Below are 22823 nucleotides of genomic sequence, written 5' to 3'. Positions count from 1 at the left end.
CTTGTTGTCTCGGATTCTCCAGCATCTGCAGTTCCTACTATCTCTGATTCAGCTAAAACAAGTTGCCTTAAATGCTGTTCAAGAATTTTGTGCCTTCTGTGCCTTTCACACTGCTTGTATCCCAATTGAACATTTGAGTATTTGAAGTCCCCAACAATTATCACCCCTTTGATTTTGCATTCAGAAGTTTGTCTATATATTTGCTCCTCTAACTCTCTCCCTCTATTCGTGAGCCTATAGTACACACCTAGCAGTATGGCTGCCTTCATCTTTCTTACCCATATTGCCTCATTGATATTTCATGAGGATGTCATCCGTCCTTGTATCTGTGATTGATATTTCAACCAATAATGCTATACCTCCACCTTTTTATCCCCTTCTTTAACCCTATATCCAGGAATGTTGATCTGGCATAGTTTCCCCTTCGAATCTGCAGGATGACCACCTGTCATATGTGCTGTCCACATATTTCTCTGTCTGTTCAATATATAACAGCAATTCTAGCTGTCACTCAAGTTTTGAAAGCCAGAACTCAAGCTTGTGCAGCCAAAGACACTTCTGCAGATATCTTCATGTGGGTGTGTCTATGATTTTAAACATACCACAGGAGTCCTTGGCTGAGCTGCCCATAATCCTATGGGATTAAATCCCATATATTTAAAAACTATTTATTTCAATTAAAATAGTTGAAAAACTTACTAGTATTCACCAATCATCTGCTTGCCCTGTACTGAAGTAAGAGCGAATGATAGAAGATAGTTGCTCGTGCAGACTCCATTCTTTTAGTCTATGAGACCGCTTCTCTTTTGTGCTATTTTTGAGCCCTTGATCTGCTGCCCTTTCTCACATATTCTCAATAGCTACCCTATTAACTCCACTCAGGATCTAATACATTTCAACAAGACAACGTCTCATTATTCTAAACTTCAATAGCTCAAACTGTCCATCCCTTCTTAACAAGGTAAGCCATTCATCCAGGAATAAGTTGAGTGAACCTTGCATGAACTGCTTCTAACACAATTATATCTTTCTTCCAATAAAGAGACAAAAATTGTACACAGTGGTCCAGATGTGATCTCACTAAAGCCCTGTACAACTGCAGTAAAACTTCACTGCATTAATTTCTTTTTCTACTTGCAATAACCACCAACATTCTAATTATCTTCCTAATCACTTGCTATTACTGCAGACTAACATTTTGTGATTCATGTACCACGCCACCCAGACCCCATTGTGTGGCCAAGTTCTGCTATTTTTATACATTTTTACACTTTTAAATTATATACTACTTCACTCTTCCTGACAAAGTGGCCAAGTTCACATTATACTAAGCCAATTTTTTTACCCACCATCTCAACCTATCTCTGTCCTTTTCCAGATTCTCTCTCCTCTCTGCATACCTTAGCTTCCTAGCTATTTTGGTATCATTGGCAAATTTAGCTAACACACATCTTTGGTTCAAATCATTGTAGATGACTTTTGACACATTTATAATGTTTCCCGTTGACAAGTCTGTTGACTGGTCCAATGAGACTTATAGTTAATATGCTTATGGAATTTTAACAATATTGTTCATGTTCTGTGTGCATTGCTGGCCATGTCAGCATTTAATCTCCATCACTAATTGCCCAAAGGACAGTTAAGAGTCAACCGTAATACTATGGTTCTGATGACACATGTAGGCCAGACCAGAAAAGGATGGTTGCCAAAATACATTAGTGAATCAAATGGGTTTTTAAGTCAATCAAGATCTATTCCATTGTTGCCATCATGTTAGCTTTTTATCCCAAATTTTTACTCAATTCAAATTTCACTATCTGCTGTGACAGGATTTGAATCCATGAGCCCAGAACATTAGTCTATGGTTTTGGATTGTCAGTCCACAGCAACACTATGCCACCATCTCCCCTAATTTATGTCTGCTTTTAACAATTCCAAAGACAAATTACCCCTTCCAAAGGTGTCCCAGGACCATATCCAAAGAGTTACTTTACTTCTTCAAAATGGAACCCTGGCTATCCAAATGAATCCACAATAGGTCTAATCTGTACATACCATGTTTCACACTTGGGTTACCAAGATCAGATATAACTGGAAGCAGTTGCTGATTTAAATGTCCAGCTGCTTCCCCAAAATGCTTGGGCAAAATGCACCCTGCCTCCATTATTTACCCTGCAAAAATGTTTGGGGTTGGGACTTCAATTTTTGGCTTTCTCCCCCATTTTCACAACATTGAGAAGGTTAACTGTGGTTGCAAAATTCAAGCAACAATACTCAGTTCAGATTACAGGAGCGTACTAGCCAATGGGTTCCATTAATGTATGATTAGATACTTAGCGCTATGTAAACATTCCTCAATATATGATACAGACCTACAGATGCTACCAAAGCTAAGAAAATGCAAATCCAAAGATTATAACACCCTGTCTGTGTTGAGTTAACTGATTCCCAGCTGTGACAGCAATTAACCTGAATGTCCCTGAGAGAAGAAATTTGACTAGTGTCCTCCACTGGATAGTGATCCAACTGAAATTATTTTGTGCAGTAGCCAAGCTAGGTTCAGATGCTCTGTGACGTTAAATAGCTTACTGAGATTACCTAGTCTCCCACATGAACAGCATATACTTAGGTAAGGTATCAGTGGGAGCCTCTGGGACTTCTGGAATTGAACCAAGTGTGAATATAATGCCTTAACAAGGAGAAACCCTGGCTGATATTTGCCTGTTTGTTCCAAAGTTGTGGCGTCCTTCACAGACTTTAACTCAAATCATCTCAGTCAGCACAGACCAAAGGCAAGATTTTTCCTGTTGGGGTGAGACACCACTATTGGCAACAAATGCTTGACCTGCACCTTGTTGAGAGCTCAGCTTGACATTGATTTTTGCTGGACAACCCAATTACAGGCAAAGAGTAGGCTCGTCTTCCAATTAATGATTGCTAGTAGGCCTTTGAAGCTGGATCATTTGAAGGAACTGAAGGAGCTATAGTCTCCCATTTAGGTAAGAGGTTGAGAGAGAGGGAACACATCTTGAAGAGCCCTCTCAGCACTTCTAAAGTATTTTAAATTAAAAAGTAGCCAAAGCTGCCAGGCCATAATTATGGCCTCCACAGGCCAGACTGCAGCCATTGCAAGGCTTAATCAGCAGGAGGAGTTTAGTGGGGAGTGGTACAAGCATTTTGGAGCATGTGATATTCTTGAAAGAAACAGCAAGATGCACTAAGAAGCATTCAGAAACAGAACTGTACAAGCTGTTAAAACACGGACACCTTTATTTTACTTCCCTCTGCTCTTGTATGTGTGTATAGCAGCCTTAACTGGACAAAATACATAATGAAACTTTTCAGTAGATGCTAGAGCACTTGGTCCATGGCTGGGAGCTCCAGGCATCTACTGTGCTGCTGATGCCAATGTTGAAAGCTGTTTGGACCTGTCAGCCTTTTATCAATGGCCTTAACTAGTCATTTCATTGCCATAATAAGCATACAGGTAAGTCAATCATCCTCTCACACAAGATCTAGTGTATAGAACACAGGTGGATCTCATAACTTCAGTTAATGGGCAGGCTTTTCAATATTTTATAGTTTCATTTGCAGATTATAATTATTTTCCCACTCTTCCAGCACACATAACCTGCAAGACTGTCTACAATGGACAATTCCTAAAATTCAGATTTTGTGAACCATCTCCCTAAGCCCCTTTCCACAGTAAAAAATGTAACTGTGGTTTACAGGGCCATGATGTGTTCAGACGAGAGTTAGACAATCTTTTCTTTTGTTAGTCTCTTGACAAAATCACCAGAAGAGCAATGAAGTTCTGTTTCATCATTATGTTAAACCTCTATTATTTGCCAAATTGAATAGAAGTCTCTTCTAGATGATGGAAATTTTGAACTTTTGAACTCCAATATTTTGGTCTTATATTTATGGTAGCATAAAGTCTCAATGAAAAAGGACAACTATAATATATATTCTAGAAGTAAAATATCCCACAAATAACATTAAAACAAATAATCTAGAATGAGGCATTATTTTATGTAAGACTTCTTCTCATGAACATCCTGATAGATTAGATAGATAATATTGATAATTGTAAAGTAGATAATAAATGTTCCATTGCATAAATCTGCCTGATCAACATTATATGATCTCTTTAACATCTGTGTATAATATTACAATATTTATCTTAGCTTCACTGGCACAATTTGTGCTATATGTAAAACCTTTCTCCAATGTTAGATCACATAAACATCCCTGAACTCAAAGCAATAGCAATCTGGAGATCAGCAGAAAATTACAAGTGAACTAAAACAAAGTTGCTGGAAAAGCTCAGCAGGTCTGGCAGCATCTGCGGAGGAGAAAAGAGTTAACATTTCGGGTCCAGTGGCCCTTCCTCAGAACAGGACCCAAAACATTAACTCTGTTTTCTCCTCCACAGGTGCTGCCAGACCTGCTGAGCTTTTCCAGCAACTTTGTTTTTGTTCCTGATTTACAGCATCTGCAGTTCTTTTGGTTTTTACAGCTGAACTAGGTCAGGAATGGAAGCAAAGTCTGAATGAGTAGGAAGAATTCATTGGTTAGTGCATTGAGTATAAGAATTGGGATGCCATGTTGTGGCTGTACAGGACATTGGTGAGGTCACTTTTAGAACACTGTGTCCAATTCTGGTCTCCCTGCTACAGGAAGGATGTTGTTCAGAAGGGTTCAGGAAAGAGTTACAAGGATGTTGCAAGGGTTGGAGGGTTTGAGCTGTAGGGAGAGGCTGAATAGGCTGGGTTTTTTTTCGCTGGAGTGTTGCAGGCTGAGGGGTGACCTTGTAGAGGTTTATAAAATCATGAGGGGCATAGAGTGAATAGTCAAGGTCTTTTTCCCAGGGTAGGGGAGTCCAAAACTAGAGGTCATCGGTTTAAGTTGAGAAGGGAAAGATTTAAAAGGGACTTGAGGGGCAACTTTTTCACTCAGAGGGTAGTGTGTGTATGGAATGAGCTGCCAGAGGAAATGGTGGACGTGAATACAATTACAACACTTAAAAGGCATCTGGTTGGGTATGTGAATAGAAAGGTTTTAGAGGGATATGGGCCAAATGCTGGCAAATGGGACTACATCAGTTTAGGTTATCTGGTCGGCATGGATGAGTTGGACTGAAGAGTCTGTTTCTGTGCTGTACAACTCAATGACTAAGACGTAACAATAACACTGGAACCCAGGCAAGAGTTGGGAAGAAACTGTAGAGACTTGAATTTTCAAAGTACACCTGATCACTTTGTGTATCACTAAAGTACATTTGTCACAGAACACAGAATCTCTACATAGTATGCTCAGTAAAGCCCTGTCTATTCATCTCTACACCAAGGGGAAATTGATTCTCCTGCCAAGGTGTGTGATTGCTTGAAGTGAAATAATGTGAGACTCTTCCCAAAAACACTGTTGACCTGGCAACTATTGAGCAAAGCGTTCCAGTTTGCAAGCTGTGGCATTGTCAGATTGATTAAAATTTTGCAAGCAATCCTTTCTGTCTTTTGTCAGGCACTAAAGAGATTGCTGTCAATGTGGATGATGATGGAGTTATTTCTCTAACCTTTGAATGTGCTGACATGGCTGAAGGTTCAAAGTTCATTTGGTCTAAAAATTATGAAGACCTTGTTGACTCATCAAGAGTCACAGTGGAGACCAAAGGTGGAAAGTAAGTACACTTTTTTTATTGTTAAATTGCAATTGGGGCCCATACCGCCTCTTTTGTCTGCTTCTTCCAGGAAGATCCTGATCTCTTTTTTGTTCCCAGGTTTATTTGTAGTGTTAAATAAGAAGCAATTTATGTTGACATAGAGAAGAAAATTATCAACCAAGTTTGCTGGCATAACTTCAATTTTATGTGAAATCTGAGATTCCTGAACAGGCTGAACTCTGCATCAGTATATTTAATGCTCATGTATTTGCTAATGGACAGAATTTAGTGCTCACTCATCCCCCCATAAGGTGATTTTAGAGGCAGGGAGTCTGCGTGATTGAGTGGAACAGTGGGTGGTGTGTGTGATCCTACTGTTCTTCTAACTCTCTCCAATCTGGTCTGAGGAGAGAGGGTGCCACAGTCCTTTTTCACAGGAGCCAATACTGTTGCCACTCAAGTATCTCTTAGGAGCCTTCTTCCACCCATTGCTGTATTTAATGGGTTGTAGGCTTGAAAATTGCCACCTGCCAGATTTACCTCAGGGCTTACTCATTCATGGGCATTTTGCGCTCAGTCAAGGATCCTGGCATTCCAACCCCTCCTCTCTCCCTTTATCATTGTACTTGAATTGCCCTCCAACCCCTGCAATACCCATTACACACACATCTACTCCTTATCCTGGTGCAGATCAGTGTTATACGAGCTGTGGCCTTGTGGGGCTGCTGGTATCAAAGTGCTGCAGACTTCTGATTGTCCACCAGCTCTTCAGATGGAGATGTTGGCCCTTGTGGAGCAGTTTTGGACAAGAGGCCTGCCCAGCTATGTGTCTGATTGGAATGTAATTGTAATGTGTGTCCAGAGAAAATGACACATGGGCTTTTATTGGTGGGCAAGCGCTTCTTCACCCACTTTAAGTCCCAGCCCAATGTATTTGTGAATTATCAGCATATTTGTAAGTAAACTGGGTAATGAAACATTTGTTAATTCATCAGTTGGCATAGTGAACATCCAATTGAAATGTTTTGTCTAATGAATTTTTAATGCCCTTACCAGCACATGTACTATTGTTAGCTTGATATCAAATGCTAAATACTTCAATAAGCACTGTCACATAGTATTGCATCATATAAAGCGATTTAACCATTCTGAATAACAACATTTTGTGAAAACTCATATGTTAAATGGGGAGAAGGGAAACAAATTTTTAAAAAAAGCAGAACTAATACAAAAATTTACACAGAATATGTTGCTCAACAACATTTTTACAATGTACTCAAACATCATGAATTACTCCTCTCTCAAACAGGACAAAAATAATTTTCAATGACCCAGGGAAGGATGACTTGGGTATCTATTCCTGTGTTGTCACTGAAACTGATGGAGTTTCTTCCAGCTATGCCATAGATGAAGCAGGTATATTAAATCGTATTTACTATTCTATACAGAGATGCTATAAACAGATTTTTAAAAATTGATTAAAATATATTCAGAGCTAACCACTTCTCTGAATTTTTGATCCATTACTGCAAAGATCATTCAAAACTTATGAAGGAATGTCAATAAGAGTTGTATGCAGAAGTTGAATTTCTGCAGTCAGTTTTAAACAAGAAGGAAGGACACATGTTCAGAAAAGGCAGAATCCTTTCTTAAATATCTGGATTGTGCTCAATGATATAATCAAGGCTGACAGCAATTCCAAGCATGGTCTGAGTGACAAAAGCACTGCATATCTTTCCTGCCAGAGGGGTAAGCCAGTAAAAAGACTGTAACATTTGATAATGAACATATTGGTCAGAACTGGGCGTCCGTTTTGAAGTATATGAGGAGACTAAGATCTGTGTCATTCACAAGTTTTACTGTTTTGTTTCTCTTGAGCACCAAATGTGAATGGGAGTCAGGGTGAGAAGGTGAATGCCTTTTTTTAACATTTTCTTAGCATGTTAATCATGACGTCGGGAGGACCAGGAGCAATCCTTCTGGGTTCGGAAAGAACATTCAGACCTCCCCTGCATCCCCCAATACCAACTGTGAGGCCATCCTGAAATCTGGTCTTTGAGATTTACCTACAGGCTGGAAGAATACCTTTGCTCCCTGCCAACAGCCTCCTGTCACTCAACATACCACTGCTGCTTGCCAGCAAGTTCCTGCATTCCACCCATTTTAGACAGCTAACTATCTGCAGTGTTGGGGTTGGGAAAGGAAGGAATTAGCACCAATGCTACCAGTAAATCTCTCCAATGCCTCCTTTTGCTAAAGTAATATTACATAATAACAGGTTTTATACTTGAAAGGGTAATGTTGTCGATGTCAAAAACTTTTGAGCAGGATTAGCTGCTGTAGTCTTTCAACAAATCTACAGCTGTAGACTGCGCACTACTGGTGAAGGTCTGGTAAATTAAATATAGCAGCAGCTACTTATAACATTGAAATCTGATCATTTGATGTTTAAATAATTTGAAGGATTAGCATGGTTGCCTTCCAGATTTGAATTGCAAAGCGAAATGTACAATGTATCATTTTATAAATGATGATAACAATGTAGTTAGGATACATTGATATTTTATCATGTTGAGAAAGTGCAATTTAAAGCAGAACTAAAAATGACAATTTTAAATATGCAATAACAAGGATACACAGGCACCAGTGTAGGTCAGTGACCACAATAATGTACAAGATTTCATGAGAAACAAAATATAAACAGCAGATATCTCTTTTTATGGCTAAAGTTTACGGATGGAGGGGGTTAGGTCCGAAAAATACGGGGCCTACATGAATCTGAAAGATTATACACATCAAAGTTTTAGTAGCAGGCAGAACAAAGACAGTCAATATTGCTTAAAGGTGAAGTCGCCATAGTCCCAGAGGACCATAGCGCTGCTCTCTCATTAGAGAGAGATGATTGCTGGTGGTTTTACCTGACAAGCAAGGTTGAGAAGGCAGGACCTTCACATCAACCTCATTCAAAACCTGTGCTGTCAGCAGCACTCTGCATTGCAAACCAGCCAGCAATCCAGCCAACAGAGGTGCCACCCCACCCTGGTCTTCTTATTGTTTACAAATTCAAGTTGTTGTTATTATGTCCTTGAATCGATTTAATGGTTTAAATATAACTTTTTAAAAAAGTTTTGTCAAAAATAGACAAAGCTGTTTAAATCTGTTTTTTCCTTTCTCTGTACAGAGCTGCTGCGTCTGCTTGAACTTAGCCATGAACATAAATTCCCGGGTAAGCATTCTAAACCTTGTTAACCCTGGAGTTATGCTTGTTGCTATACTTTGATTTAGTGTTTTAACCCTATTTAAAGTAACATCAGGTTTGACAGAGTGACACATGATCATATTACTTGTGTTGACAGTTGTGCCTCTGAAGTCAGAGCTAGCAGTTGAGCTGCTGGAGAAGGGACAAGTGCGTTTCTGGTTGGAGGCTGAACGTTTCTCTCCAAATGGAAAATGTAAATTTGTATTTAATGACAAGGAAATTAAAAATGATGAGGTAGGTTTCTTATTAATTACTGAAGCTTGGAGATTATTTACCAAAACCATGCATAAAGGAGTGATCATGCTGATGATAAACTACTATGGGCAAACCTGACCAAGGAGAAAATGCACCAGAAATTCCCATTTTTGAGCCAGTGGTGGGGGTGAAAATTGGAGTTGAGAGCCTGCCAGGGCCAGAGAAGGGCTGGGTGAAAACCTGGCCCCGACACTGTGGCACTATGTTGAAGCCATGAAAGAAAGAATAAAACATAAAAGGTCATTCCTGCCCACCTCACATGCATACATTCTTCATTAGGGAAGATGATAGCCTCGTAGTATTATCACTGGGCTATGCAGAGATTCAGGTAATGTTCCGGGGACACACATTCGAATCCTGCCAGGGCAGATGGTGGAAATTGAATCCCATCTAAAGAGTCCAATGATATCCGTGAATCCACTGTCAATTGTTAGAAAAACCCATCTGGTTCACTAATGTCCTTTAGGGAAGGAAATCTGCCATCTTTACCTGGTCTGGCCTATATGTGACTCTGGACCCACAGCAATGTGATTGACTCTTAACTGCCCTCTAGGGCAATTATCGGTGGGCAATAAATGCTGGCCTGGGCAGTGATGCCCAAATGCCATGAATGAACAAAGAAAATTCACACATGCCATCTCATGCCGCTCTACTCAAATCTATGGCCTGTCATACCCCCCATGCCAATTTAATGCCCCTCTGTTCACCTTCATGGTTGTTGAAAGTCCCTGTGCTAATTTAGTGACAACTCATGCTACCCCCACCCATCAACCCTTTTCCTTACACCCTCCATATTAACTCACATAGTATTCACCACTACCAGACCTCAGTGATTATGTTTATTGATGACTTCTTTGTTAAAAAAATCACTCATATGGATTAGAAAAGCTGTCACTACATCTAACCTATTTTACTCCCATATAAAAACAAACATTTGTATTTACGTTCCAGCTTTACAGACTTTATAAGCATTTGAAGCTGTCGATCAATTGATCAACTGATAGGCAATCTATTGTGATAATTAAACATTGTAAATCAGCCATGCAGCACTAATTCTATAATGATAACCATGATGTCTATGTCACTAAACAGGGTGAAAAAGTAAGTTTTAATTTTCTAAAATTTTGCATTTCTTAAATGCTTAAAAAGCAAAAGATTTAAATGCCTCAGCACCAGGGATACTCCATTTGACAGTATTTTTGAAACCTCCAATGAACCTAACATTTCTAATGGGTTTGTACACTTCTTCCATACACTGATGTCTATTTTTAACAATTCTAAAGGGTACCTGACCTTTCCCAAAGATCACCTGACCTCTCCCAATGATCTCCTGGGATCTTATCCAAATGGTTACTTTACCTCTTCAAACCTTCCACCAGGTCTAAAGAGTGCAGGTTCTGTTATAGCTATTCACCAGTGCAAATCAGGTCTGACTGAAGCAGTTCCAATTTAATTTGTGCAATTGTCTCCATGAACCATAGATATGCAAAGTACAAACTAACCCGTACCCCCACTGGCAAAAATGGTGAGGTTAATGACTTCCAGGTTCAGGTCTCCAGTGCCATTTTCGCTGAGAGCCTCTTTGTCTCTGTAAAAGATATTCTAATTGCCCAGCAGAGGTTCACATTTCAAAGCCACAAAATTGGTTTTTACTTTTAAGCAGGCCATTCAGTCACCTCATCTGTTTTCTCTAAAAATGTTCATGTTATGACATAAATGAAAACTCATTCATGATATGAATGAATCAATATGTTTTAAGATTGCAGATCAAAAATTTAATTGTACATTTTATTTCCCATTTGCTCCCTTCCTGTCTTGAAATGGAGAAAAGGGAGTATTGACGGGAATCCTCTATTAATTCATCTATTTTGTGTTAATGTTCCAATTCCAGTGACTCTTCATCAGTCATGAGGCACAAAATGTTAACTCTGCTTTCTTTCTACAGATGCTGCCAGACCTGGTGAGTTTCACCAGCAATTTCTGTTTTTGTTTCAGATCTGCGGCATCTGCAGTTCTTTGTTCTAATTTAGTTATTTTGTGTGTTTTAGCTGAGGCAGTAAGAATGAGCAGGTTATTTTATAGTGGATTATAATTGTTCAACTCTATCGTCTCCCCATCTAACAAATATATTTGCAACTTTGATCATGTTTAGTATGGAGCTAGGCTCTCACTTTGGCTCCTCAACAATAGAAAATACATAGAAATTTCAACAGTGAGACTGGATAATTTTCAGCTTTGGGTACCCTGTCTGATTTCTCCCAATTTTTCTGACCTGGTGTATTTAAGTGAATTACACTGTCCCTGGCAATGTCAACCTGGTAGCTCAGAACAAACCTGTAATCAAATCCAGTACTCTCTGGTCTGTATAATTATCAAAATTTGGAAAGTCAATACAACCCATTGCATGTTCATTTTTAAAGGGAATTCATTTTTTCGATTTTAGCTCATTCCACAATATATTTGAGAGTGTCTAGTTAACAAGCATTTTATTCACAAGTAGTTCAGTGAGATCTTGCATTCACCTTATTAGTGATCTGATTATGGATCTTTACCACACTGACGCTGGGAGGTGCTTGAAGGAATGTCACAGTGAATAGAGATTCAGCGGCAACTCGGTTTAGAGGCTGAATCTTATGTTTTCTTGGCTGAGTCAGAGTTATATTGGGTTTTTTGAAAGGTTTCTAGTTGAAAGACTCGGCAGGTTTTCTCACCGTACATTAATTACATATGCAGTCCCTGTGACATTGCTCACATCCGATTTCCACGACATCTTACCACATATCATTCCTGAAAAACTCGCCATGCAGCAGACATCCTGGAATACACTGGCATCTCTTATGCCCATTACCATCTTTAAAACCCATTGAGCAACCAGACAAGAACTGTTAGGCTGGAAGTGCTCAGCATGGTTGTTGAGATTTGCCCCAGAGGTGGCAGATGAGAGATCACCTCCCTACTTTGTGGCTAGGTTCCCAGAGATCCTGCTAAACAAGCAGAGCTTCCTCTTCCCCCAGGGCCAGCAGTGGATGCCACAAGTTCAGACTTGTGGCTGGTGTCATGGAGCCCAACAATGTTGATACCAGATTTCCAACATGGAAGTTGTTTGGAGCAAGTGGTGAGCTGAATTGCCAGGTGCTCTCTCTGGTTTCATTATCGAGTGTTCCCAATGTCTGGCTTGTTTGGACAATTTGATAAGATGAGAGACTGATTATTAATGAGGTAGGTTGTGCCATTAACAAGGCATTTAACAATGTCAATCCCCATCAATTAGCATCATGCTGCTGCCAAGTGAGAATCTTAGCACGCCTCTTGTGAAAAGCATAAAAGATAGTCGGGCTCCTGGTGTCAAGACAGGCCTCACTGGACTTGTCAGCCTGATTCTGCTGGACATTTCACCATCCAATGTATCACTCTCCGCCACTTCCGCCGCCTACAATCTGACCCCACAACCAAAGATATATTTCCCTCCCCCCCCCCAATTTGCCTTTTGTAGGGGCCAGTCTCTCTGCGACTCTCTCGTCTGCTCCACTCTCCCCACCAGCCCCACCACCCCCGGCACCTTTCCCTGCAACCGCAGGAAGTGCTACACCTGTCCCTACACCTTCCCCCTCACGTCCATTCAAGGCACTAATTGAACCTTTCACATCAGACAGAGGTTCACCAGCACATCCGTCAATGTGATCTATTGTATCCGCTGCTCCCGATGTGGCCTCCTCTACATCGGTGAGACCAAGCAGAGGCTCGGAGACTGCTTTGTAAAGCATCTGTGCTCTGTTTGTGACAAATGACACCACCTTCCGGTCGCAAAACATTTCAACTCCCCCTCCCACTCCCTGGGCGATATGTCCATCTTGGGCCTCCTCCAGTGTCTCAATGATGCCACCCGAAAACTGGAAGAGCAGCACCTCATATTCCGTCTCAGGAGCCTACAGCCTGATGGCCTAAATGTGGACTTTACCGGTTTTAAAATCTCTCCAGCCCCGGCCTCATCCCTGACCAATCCTCTCTCTCATCCCCGCCTCCTTGACCTGACTCAACTCGTCCATCTTCTCTCCCACCTATCTGTCCCTCCCACCTCACTGCCCAATCCCCACCACTGCCTACCTGCACTCACCTATCACCATCCCAACTGCCTTCCCCAGCTCTAACCCTCCCCTCTCTATTTATTTTTGAGCTCCCTTTCCCCTCTCCCATTTCTGAAGAAGGGTCCCAACCCGAAATGTCAACTTTCCTGCTCCTCTGATGCTGCCTGGCCTGCTGTGTTCCTCGAGCTCCACACTGTGTTATCTCTGACTCCAGCAGCGGCAGTTCTTACTCACACCATAGCCCACATTTCTCAGATCCCTATTAGATTCCATCCCAAGTGTCACCTGAGATTTTCACCAATCTTCTGGGGACACTATATCAGCTGTTTGGTAGGATCTCAAGAAAATTCCCAGAATTCATCTTGCAGCTGTAAGAACAAAACGATGGACGCACACATGGTGGATTGTGATAGGCTGGCAGGAAAACCACAGGCAGTAGACATACTCAAAATATCAGTTATTACCAGCCACCCCTCATCCAGTAAATACCAATCAAATTTTTTTCCAGCAATAGCTGCAGGCTGAGAAATGATTGCCAACCCTGTTATTCAAACCAGAAGACTCTATTACAAGTCCACTTATTTTTAGAAAGTTATATTGTAGCTTCGCTTCTCAGAAGTATTACAGAAGAAGAGAGTCAGTAAATAATTCTGATATGAATTAATACTGTTGTATTTTGAAAATGGATTAATGTTTTTAATTGTGATTTATCACATAAGATAATCAGGCTAGGATTCAGTGAAATCCATTTTAGTTGAGACTAACGGTTAAAAACTCAGGCCAATTTAAAGTCATGCTATTTTGAAGATGATAAGCAGGTGGAGAATGCCTGTGGTGAGCTTTTGGCATCTGCTGTGGTGTAACCTGGTCGGCAAAATAAAGCTGGCTCTTTCAAAGAGTCACCTCAGCTTGAACAATTGTGCAATCAACTGCACAGGTCCAAGTGGATCACTAATTTGTAAAATTTCCTTCTGCTCCCTAACAACCCCATATGGCAGGAATGTAAAAGGGGCTCTTTTCATTGTTCTTGATTTAAAATGAAATATGCTGAATAATATCTCAGTCAGTCGATTGCCTTTCTAAGGCACTGACCATGGGTAGAGAGATGTGCTTTAAAATTGTACAGAATAGTATCATTAATCCTGATACTCCAGGAGCCAGAATTCCATTTGCAACGAATGGAAAGTGGTTTGTTCTCAAAAGCCTACAGCATGGTCCATATTGATCACCATGTTGTAAAAGATGATAGCAGGAACATCTCATGTGTGTGCTGGTGGTATAGAGCGTAGGCAGATGCTAACGTCAATCATATGGAAGTTCCTAACTTGCCATGTTTGACCTTGGCACTGCAGTTAATTCTTCTGTTAGCCACACAGACCTGAATGCAAGGAACAGACACCCCCGACCCCCACAAATCCAACAGTAAATGCTACAGAGATCATAATTTAACATTTAATTAGGTGATTTTGGCTATTTTCTGCTGCAGAATTAGTGGAAAAATTGTCTTGTTGGAGAAGATGATTGAAGCTTTTTTTAAAAATCAGATAGGGGTGGTGCTAGAACTTTGGAAGGTGCTGTGTGATATGGAAAGGCCACTGAGCACATTAAAGAAGAAAGAACAGTTCAGCAGAGGAACAGGCCCTTTGGCCCACAAGCCTGAGTCGACACGTAATGCCTTTCTAAACTGAAAACCTTTTGCCTCTATGGTGTTCATATCCATCTATTCCTTGCCCATTCATATATCTGTCAAGATGCCTCGTTAACATTGGTATTGTATCTGCTTTGCCACCTCCTGTGGTAGCGCATTCCAGGTGCTTACCATCCTCCGTGTAAAAACCTGCCCCTCACATCTCCTTTACACTTATCCCCTTTTACTTTTAACCTATGACCCCTAGTAACTGACGTTTCGACCTTGGGAAAATGTATTCTCTCACAACCCTCACCATCCACAGGTCCCCCAATCTTTGTGTCATCGGGAAACTTACTAATTAGCCAACCTCCCTTCTCCTCCAAATGTCCTCTTATATATCACAAACAATGGGGGTCCCAGCATTGATCCTTGAGGAGCACCACTGGTCACAGATCTCTATTCAGAACAAAAGTACCCTTCTAACGCTACTATCTGCCTTCTATGACTAAAAACCGAAAGAACTGCGGATGCTGTAAATCAGGAACAAAAAGAGAAGTTGCTGGAAAAGTTCAGCAGATCTGGCAGCATCTGTGAAGAAAAGATCAGAGTTAACGTTTCGGGTCCAGTGACCCTTCCTCAGGACGTTCTGAGGAAGGGTCGCCTGACCATAAACGTTAACTCTGACGTTTTTATCACAGATCCTGCCAGGCCTGCTGAGCCTTCTATGACTATACCAGTTCTGTGCTATCTTACCAGCTCACTGCGGCTCCCATGTGACTTCATAGAACATAGAACATAGAACATTACAGCGCAGCACAGGCCCTTCGGCCCTCGATGTTGCGCCGACCTGTGAAAACAATCTGAAGCCCATCTAACCTAAACTATTCCATTATCATCCATATGTTTATCCAATGACCATTTAAATGCCCTTAAAGTTGGTGAGTCTACTATTTTTGCTGGCAGGGCATTCCACGCCCTTACTACTCTCTGAGTAAAGAACCTACCTCTGAGATCTGTCCTATATCTATCACCCCTCAATTTAAAGCTATGTCCCCTTGTGCTAGCCATCACCATCCGAGGAAAAAGGCTCCCACTGTCCACCCTATCTAATCTAATTCACCTTTTGTACTCCCCTGCAATGATGGACCTTGTCCATATAGAGTCCATAAAGACAACATCTTCAGTCCTTCCCTAACCAATCATCTTTGTCACTTCTTCAAAAAAACTCAATCAAATTTGTGAGACACAACCTTTTCCATACAAAGTCATGCTGCCTATCATTAATAAGTTGATATTTTTCCAAATGCGAGCAAATCCTATCCCTATTCCCAATAATTTCCCTACTACTAACGTAGTGTCACTGGCCTGTAATTTCCTGGATTATCCCTGTTGCCCTTCTTAATCAAAGGAACAAAGTTGGTTATTACCTTTAGACTTGTCATTGGGACTATAGCTACATTTCCCTTTGGTCTGCATCATCATGGTGTATGAAGCAAAGAAGTGAAGAGATTTGCAGAGGAAGTAGGAGATGAGCTTCCTTTAGGAGGCCTTGCCCACTGAGGTATTCAAGTCACACTTCTCTTACCTCCACCTCAGCTAGGTGCAGCTGCAGAACAGTGACACCTCCTAGAGCCAGACCTGCACCCGTATGGTCAGGTCTGTCTCTGTGGCCATCAATATCACCATACCCAAGATTACTACACTACAAGTTCCGTCAAGGCTGGAATCAGTGTCATTGGCAACAATCATAGTTTGCTGCCCATCACCGCATCCAAGATGGCAGCATGCAGGAAAAGGGACTTTCTTGTCTTGTTTCTAAGCAGAATGAAAACAGAGGACATGGCTTTGTCAGGATACTGGGCTTCCCCATGGTTGGGGGATTGAAGAACATATGTGGCCTTGTTGGAGGCTCAGCTCAAAGATGAGACGAACTGCTGTCGAAAGACGTACTGCTCACTTGGCATGTGCCCAAAATACCATACTAGTGAACGCTTGCTGGCTTCTCAGCAATCCTGATCCTTTTATCCTGCTCCTGTTGACAGTTAAAGCCATTTTCAAACAAAGGCTAGAGAATGGCTACTGGGCAACAAGCATGCCGCCTACCACCCAACCACACGTGAGCTCTGTTTCTACAATGAGAACCGTGCTGCATCCAAGAATGTCAAGAAGTGGACAATCAGTAATTACAATTAATTACTCAGGTGGAGCTTTCAGTATTCGCCGGAGTGTGTCTTCTGACCATTGTGGCCTGTTGCATCTTGCACAACCAGGACATTGTGTCAGTGCAGCCCTTGTCACCAGTGATGACATCAGGATGAACAGGAACAGGAAGGGAGGAGGCAGTCAACATAACCAGAGTGGCTGTCCACCAGTGTTTCACCAGACTTTGCTGGCAATGAAGAAATCCCTGGATTTCCATTGTGCAGCTTTCCATCTCTCTGTTGTGGACCATCCCAGATCCTCTTGATCCCAGTCCTTACATGAAACAACTCCACCATAAAAAAAAGCAATTATATCCAAAAAGACATCTACCTGTTCTGTTCTGGACAGTCAGTGGATTCTGAAGAGGCCAGTAACCCATCACCAAGTCACCCTTCATTTACACCTGGAGAGTCCTTGACATTAACCCAGCTTCCTCAGAGCCAGCTCTCAGAGTGAACAGAACCTCTGACACTCTTGTTTTTCATCTGTCAGCCAGGGCCCTCTGATTGGACCAGATTAACAGTCCCAGTCAGGGAACTCATATTCTATGAGGTCCAACTGGCTGACCTCGCTACAATCACTACAGGCTCCGGTTGAGCAAAAGAACATGCAAAGTCATTGTTTATTGCAATGACAGGGAGGTTTACTCAATCACTGTGCACTCTGCAAAAGCACACAACAAGTAAGCACAAGCCCACAATTCAGCTAGTGATCACATGACACTTCTTAAAGGGACAGTATCCCACCATTACATGCACCAGATATAATACATAACACCAACACTACAAAGTAACTGAACTGTTCATTCTTTTGCATTCCTCTGTCTTGTGGATATCCTTGCCTGTCCTAATATTCCTTTGCTGTGCTACCTTTAACTGGGGAAGACTCCAAATGGCCTTTTAAGGAAAAATTGAGAACCTGGCTTTGTTACTGCACCACCTTGGCATAGGTGGTAAAGTTCTGGGCTGATTGACTCTGAAGCAGCTGCACAGAGACTGATGGAGTAGCAGTGGTAGGAGCATAAATGCTGTCACCTGGAGGAAGGGCAGCAAGTTCACACTCCACAGTGCTACTGCCACTATCTTGAGTTTTTAAATGTTGGGAAGATAGGTTGCTGGCTGTTTTGAGACCTTCACAAGTCCCTTTTGAGTACTAATATCGGTGACTATGGTGGCAGTAATATGAACATGCATGGGACCAAGCTGGGCTTGTACATAAAGAAGCCCCAATCTCATAATCTCAGCCTGAATTTCTGCTGCAGCACTGAGACATTGGGATGAATGTAATGCCCTCCTTCATATCATGTTCAGTAGCAGAGTATCTAAACAGTTGGGACTCCCTCTACCTTCCTACCTCTTTCCCAGTTAATACTCACACAAGGGCCTCACCCCATGGCAATTGATATTTATCCAGAGCAAGGTGGGAAATTTGCAAAGTGGGAAGCCTGAAAAGTAAAAGAAACTGCTGTTTAGATTATTTAATGCTTTTGGGGGCAATGCCTCTTTCATTAAGACATTCTGACCAAGGCACACTGCAGTGAGAAAGGTGCATGGAGCCATTTCAGAGCCACCTTGACCTTTCTGTTGACTGTCTCTTCGCTTGCAACCTTAAACCAATTTTCCCCTTCTCAACATCACTCATCTGTGGCCTGGGACCCTCAGTGATCTTAGATCTTGGCTGGATGTGTTACACACAGCAGCAACCACAGAACATTGGTTGGCAGTCCTCAGTGGGCACGAACTTTGCCCCCATGATGCTTTATCCTGAGGATAACCACTACTGCCCTGCTGTGCTTGAGTGGTACTTAACCTGCAGGCTTTCCCAAAACAAGGCAATGCAGGACTTTTATTGGCTCTTCAGCCCATGGGCAAGACCCTTCCTTTGCCAGCATTAAATCCCACCTATTGATTTCTTCCTGTGTTGCAATGGAAATTGAGATATCAACCATCAGATGCTCCTTCAAGGCTGGTGAAGTGCAAATGTTCATTTAATTGGTTACCAATTCGATATTGGAAAGAATGGACTCCAGGCTGTGTGCAAAGTCCTGCGCCAAGCTGGAGCTGGATTCTTCCAATGCTCCTTAGCAGAGACAGTAAGTTCTTCAGCAGGTTTGCAGGTTTACCCAACAACACCAGAATACTCCTGTCTGTCACCGCCCCCATCAAAATTTTCATCTGAGTTCTCTGCAACAGAACTCACCTGCAACCTTGCCCTCCATTGAGTTGGTACACTTGCAACTGTTTCCTCTGGTATTGCTGCAGCTCACGTCCAGCCTCTATACTATCCTCTGCACACTCTTCCAGAATCTGAGCTGATGACTACAAGTATCAGCTTAAGTGAAGACGGTTCTTCCTTGGAGCTTTGCTCTTCTTCTAGACAGTCTTCCTCAAGTGCCACTGGCTGGTTAGACAACAGTCTTTGGGTTTAAAAACATGAATGACCAGGGGAGGTTTGGGATGATTGATATGGGGAGGAGGGAAACCAGGAAGTATGTGGTTATGCCATCTTCTGCTTGTATTGCACACCAGATTGCAAGATGAGAGCAATTTGGGATTTCACAGACTAAAAGAATTGCTGCAGTGCAAAAGGAAGCCATTTGGCTCATTATTCTGCATTAGTTCAATTTCCTAGTGCCAATCTCCTCCCTTTACCCCATTTCAGAAGTTCCTTAAGGAAGAAAAGTACCATCATAATGGATAACTTCAGCAATTCCATTTGCTACAGCCTCAGCGATGGCTGCATCAATCACGTTGAGCACTCTTTCCTCTGAGGGACACTTGAAGCCCTACCTGACCTCGACTGATTGTTTTTAACTGCCTTCTCTTAGAGAGCCACCTCGTCCTATAAGAGAAAGAATGTTAGTGACTGATATTCAATATGTTTGGGTGTATGACTATTACAGCTGGACAGTTGAATCATATAGAAACTATGATGTGGGTGAAAGAATTGCAGCATTAGTAAACTGTTTGAGGGTGAACTGGAGCCTTTGAATGATTGATGGGATGGTGAAGTGTGAGGTTGGGTGGTGCAGTTATGAGCACAACCGACCTTGACCATTTGAATAAAGTCATCCTTCTGTCATTTTGTCCAGATCTCTAAGCCAGAATCCCTATTCTCTGTATGAAAAATTTATCCATACACTGTCTGTGTGATGGGCCCTCTGGGCCCAGCATATAGATTACGTCTCACTTCTTTCTTTTTCCTGCATTATGGCTGTCAGTGCTGTGTAGGAGAACATAGAAACCCACATTGTGGTCTGCCATGCCCTTCGTCAGATTTCTACCATAGTTTCCACTAGGTGGAATGAGCTGTTGCAGCCAGAATACATCTCTCCCTTCAAAAAAGCAAGCCAGCTTTAATTGGAAGTATGTCAGTCAGTTCACAAAACCTTGTTACCAGCTTAGTTTGTAGTCATTCAGTAGCACCTTTAGTGCTAGAATGCATGGAAATAAATAAGCTAGTATAAACTTGCATGATACTGCTTTACTCTCATCAGATCTGGGTTAATCATGCATTGCAATCCCCCACACTCATTGATAGGGCTGTATCATATCTTAAACCTATTATTTACATGACAAAATCTTACAAATTGTAAGCAAATGTAGAACTTTTCTGTAGAATTTATTTTGTTGTTTCTGCTGGAGATATCTGGAAAACCTTTCAACAAAAAACACTGTCACTTCAAAACCTGGAGATCAAAGCAGTTCCAAAATTGGCCACCATAAAATGGTGAAGTACAGATTGATTCCAGTAGTCCCCAGATATTGAATTTTTAATCACATGTGTGGAATTTGAGAAATTTTAAAAAAACTGTAAACTCAGAAATGTAGGTACTGGTCATACTGGTTCTCCATTTTGAAGTAGTCTAGTCAAGCAGGTAATCTCATTTACCAGTTTTACTTGTTTATCTTTGTGGGTAGGGAGGCAGCCAACAGAGAGACAAAGCCAGCCTCGCTCTATTTGTATACAGAGCAGCCTGGCAGAAATCTGAGGTTTTAGTTACAACATATTTCATGGGAAAAAGCGCTTAAACAAAGCTGCTTTTTAATTTTCTTTCAAATTCCCCTTTTCCAGAAATATAAAATAAAGGTGGATCATAAAACCGGTTTAGTGGAAATGATAATGGACAAATTGGAAGATACAAATGAAGGCACTTATACTGTACAGCTCCAGGATGGTAAAGCAAGCAATCAATCTAGTCTTGTTTTAATTGGAGATGGTGAGTATTTTTACTGCTTTTGTCTTAGTGAATACAAATGTCAAGCACAAACAACAGAAACAAAACATCATGTATTAATTGTGAAAATAAATTCTAAATTTTAAGTGCAGCTATTAACAGTGGCTGTCATAATCACCTCCAAGTCTTTTTTTTTAAATGCAATCATGCTTGCAATGCCCACTTACTGACTTCTTGGTCAAATTCAGATGATTCCGGTATGTCATTTTTATCTGCAATGTGTTTATGGCATGTAGTCAGAAGAGTAGTCCTTCATTCTTAGTAAATACTACTTAGTTCAAATTGCCTTTTCTCTTTGAGGCCCGTAATCTCAGCGTTAATTCCGGGCATGGTAATGACAGTGTAATTGCAAATGGAAAAAGGAAGCAGAACAATTCAGCTAATGACTCCATCAATGCCTCCATTTCCACAGAACCCCAATGTTGCCATTCAGCTCCTGACCTCATTACAGCCTTGGTCCAAATTTGGACAAAAGAGCTGAACTCAAGAGGAGAAGTGAGAGTGACTGCACTTGACATCAAAGCAGCATTTGAGTATGACCTCAAGTATGGCATTGAGGTGTTCTAGCAAGACTGAAGCCAATGAGAACAATGGGGGCAAACTCTGTATTGGTTGGAGTCAAATCTGGCACAAAGTAAAATGAATGTTGGAGATTAAACCTCACAGTCCCAGAACATAACTGTAGGTGTTCCTTGGGTTAGTGTCCTGGGTCCAACATTTCAGTTGCTTCATCGATGACCTCCCCTCTATCATAAGATCAGAAATAGGGATTTTCACTTATAATTGAACAATGTTCAATACACTTTATGATTCCTCCTCAGTTGGTGAAACAGTCCGTGTCTCTATGCAATAAGACTGAGACAACATCCAGTCTTAGGCTGTTAAGTGTTCAACAGCTCCTTTCAAACCTGTTACCCTTACAATCTGGAAGGACAGCAGATACATGGGAACACAACAACCAGGAAGTTTCTCTCCAAATCACTCACCATCCTGATTTGGAATAAAAGTTTATGGGCCAAAATCCTGGAGCTCCCTCCAGAGCAGCACTGTGGGTGTATCATGCACTGTAATGGTTCAGGAGGCCAGCTCATCACCACCTTCTCAAGGGCAGCTAGGGATGGGCAAGAAGCATTAGTGAAGACAGTGGTGCCCATGTTAAAGGGAAGAATTTGTAAAAACTTCTCCTTCATTGTGCCTTTCCACACTTCCCCATGTAGAAGAAGCCTATCTAATTTTTTTTTAAGTAAACTTGCCTCATTGGTGTCTAATTTTCTTCTTTCTCCTGTACCTGAGAAGCAATGGCAGCAGTGCAACAGAACAATATTCTAACCATTTGTCAATGGATTTTAGTGAACAGGAAATTAATGGCAGGTCTGATTCGACTTTGGCATGACACCTATGAACCACTTTAACTTCAGCAATGTTTCAACTGATATCATGGAAATGAAGAAACAAATATTAAAAATGCTAGAGATAACAAGGTGTAGAGCTGG

General features: G+C 41.4%; 1 protein-coding gene across 1 annotated transcript in view; it reads left to right on the top strand.

Annotated features, from left to right (window-relative positions):
- myom1b (myomesin 1b) overlaps positions 1 to 22823 on the top strand; it is a 119262-nt gene that overhangs the window by 71473 nt on the left and 24966 nt on the right. The window contains exons 22-27 of the mRNA XM_048596137.1: positions 3481 to 3487; positions 5524 to 5680; positions 6972 to 7078; positions 8844 to 8888; positions 9019 to 9155; positions 21168 to 21312. Of these exons, the coding sequence (XP_048452094.1) occupies positions 3481 to 3487; positions 5524 to 5680; positions 6972 to 7078; positions 8844 to 8888; positions 9019 to 9155; positions 21168 to 21312 (598 nt within the window). The remainder of the gene's footprint in view (positions 1 to 3480; positions 3488 to 5523; positions 5681 to 6971; positions 7079 to 8843; positions 8889 to 9018; positions 9156 to 21167; positions 21313 to 22823) is intronic.

Source organism: Rhincodon typus, chromosome 4, assembly GCF_021869965.1.
Source record: "Rhincodon typus isolate 14 chromosome 4, sRhiTyp1.1, whole genome shotgun sequence".
Lineage (NCBI taxonomy): Eukaryota > Metazoa > Chordata > Chondrichthyes > Orectolobiformes > Rhincodontidae > Rhincodon > Rhincodon typus.
Note: the sequence above shows the minus strand (reverse complement) of the source record. Positions and strands in the feature narration are given on the sequence as shown.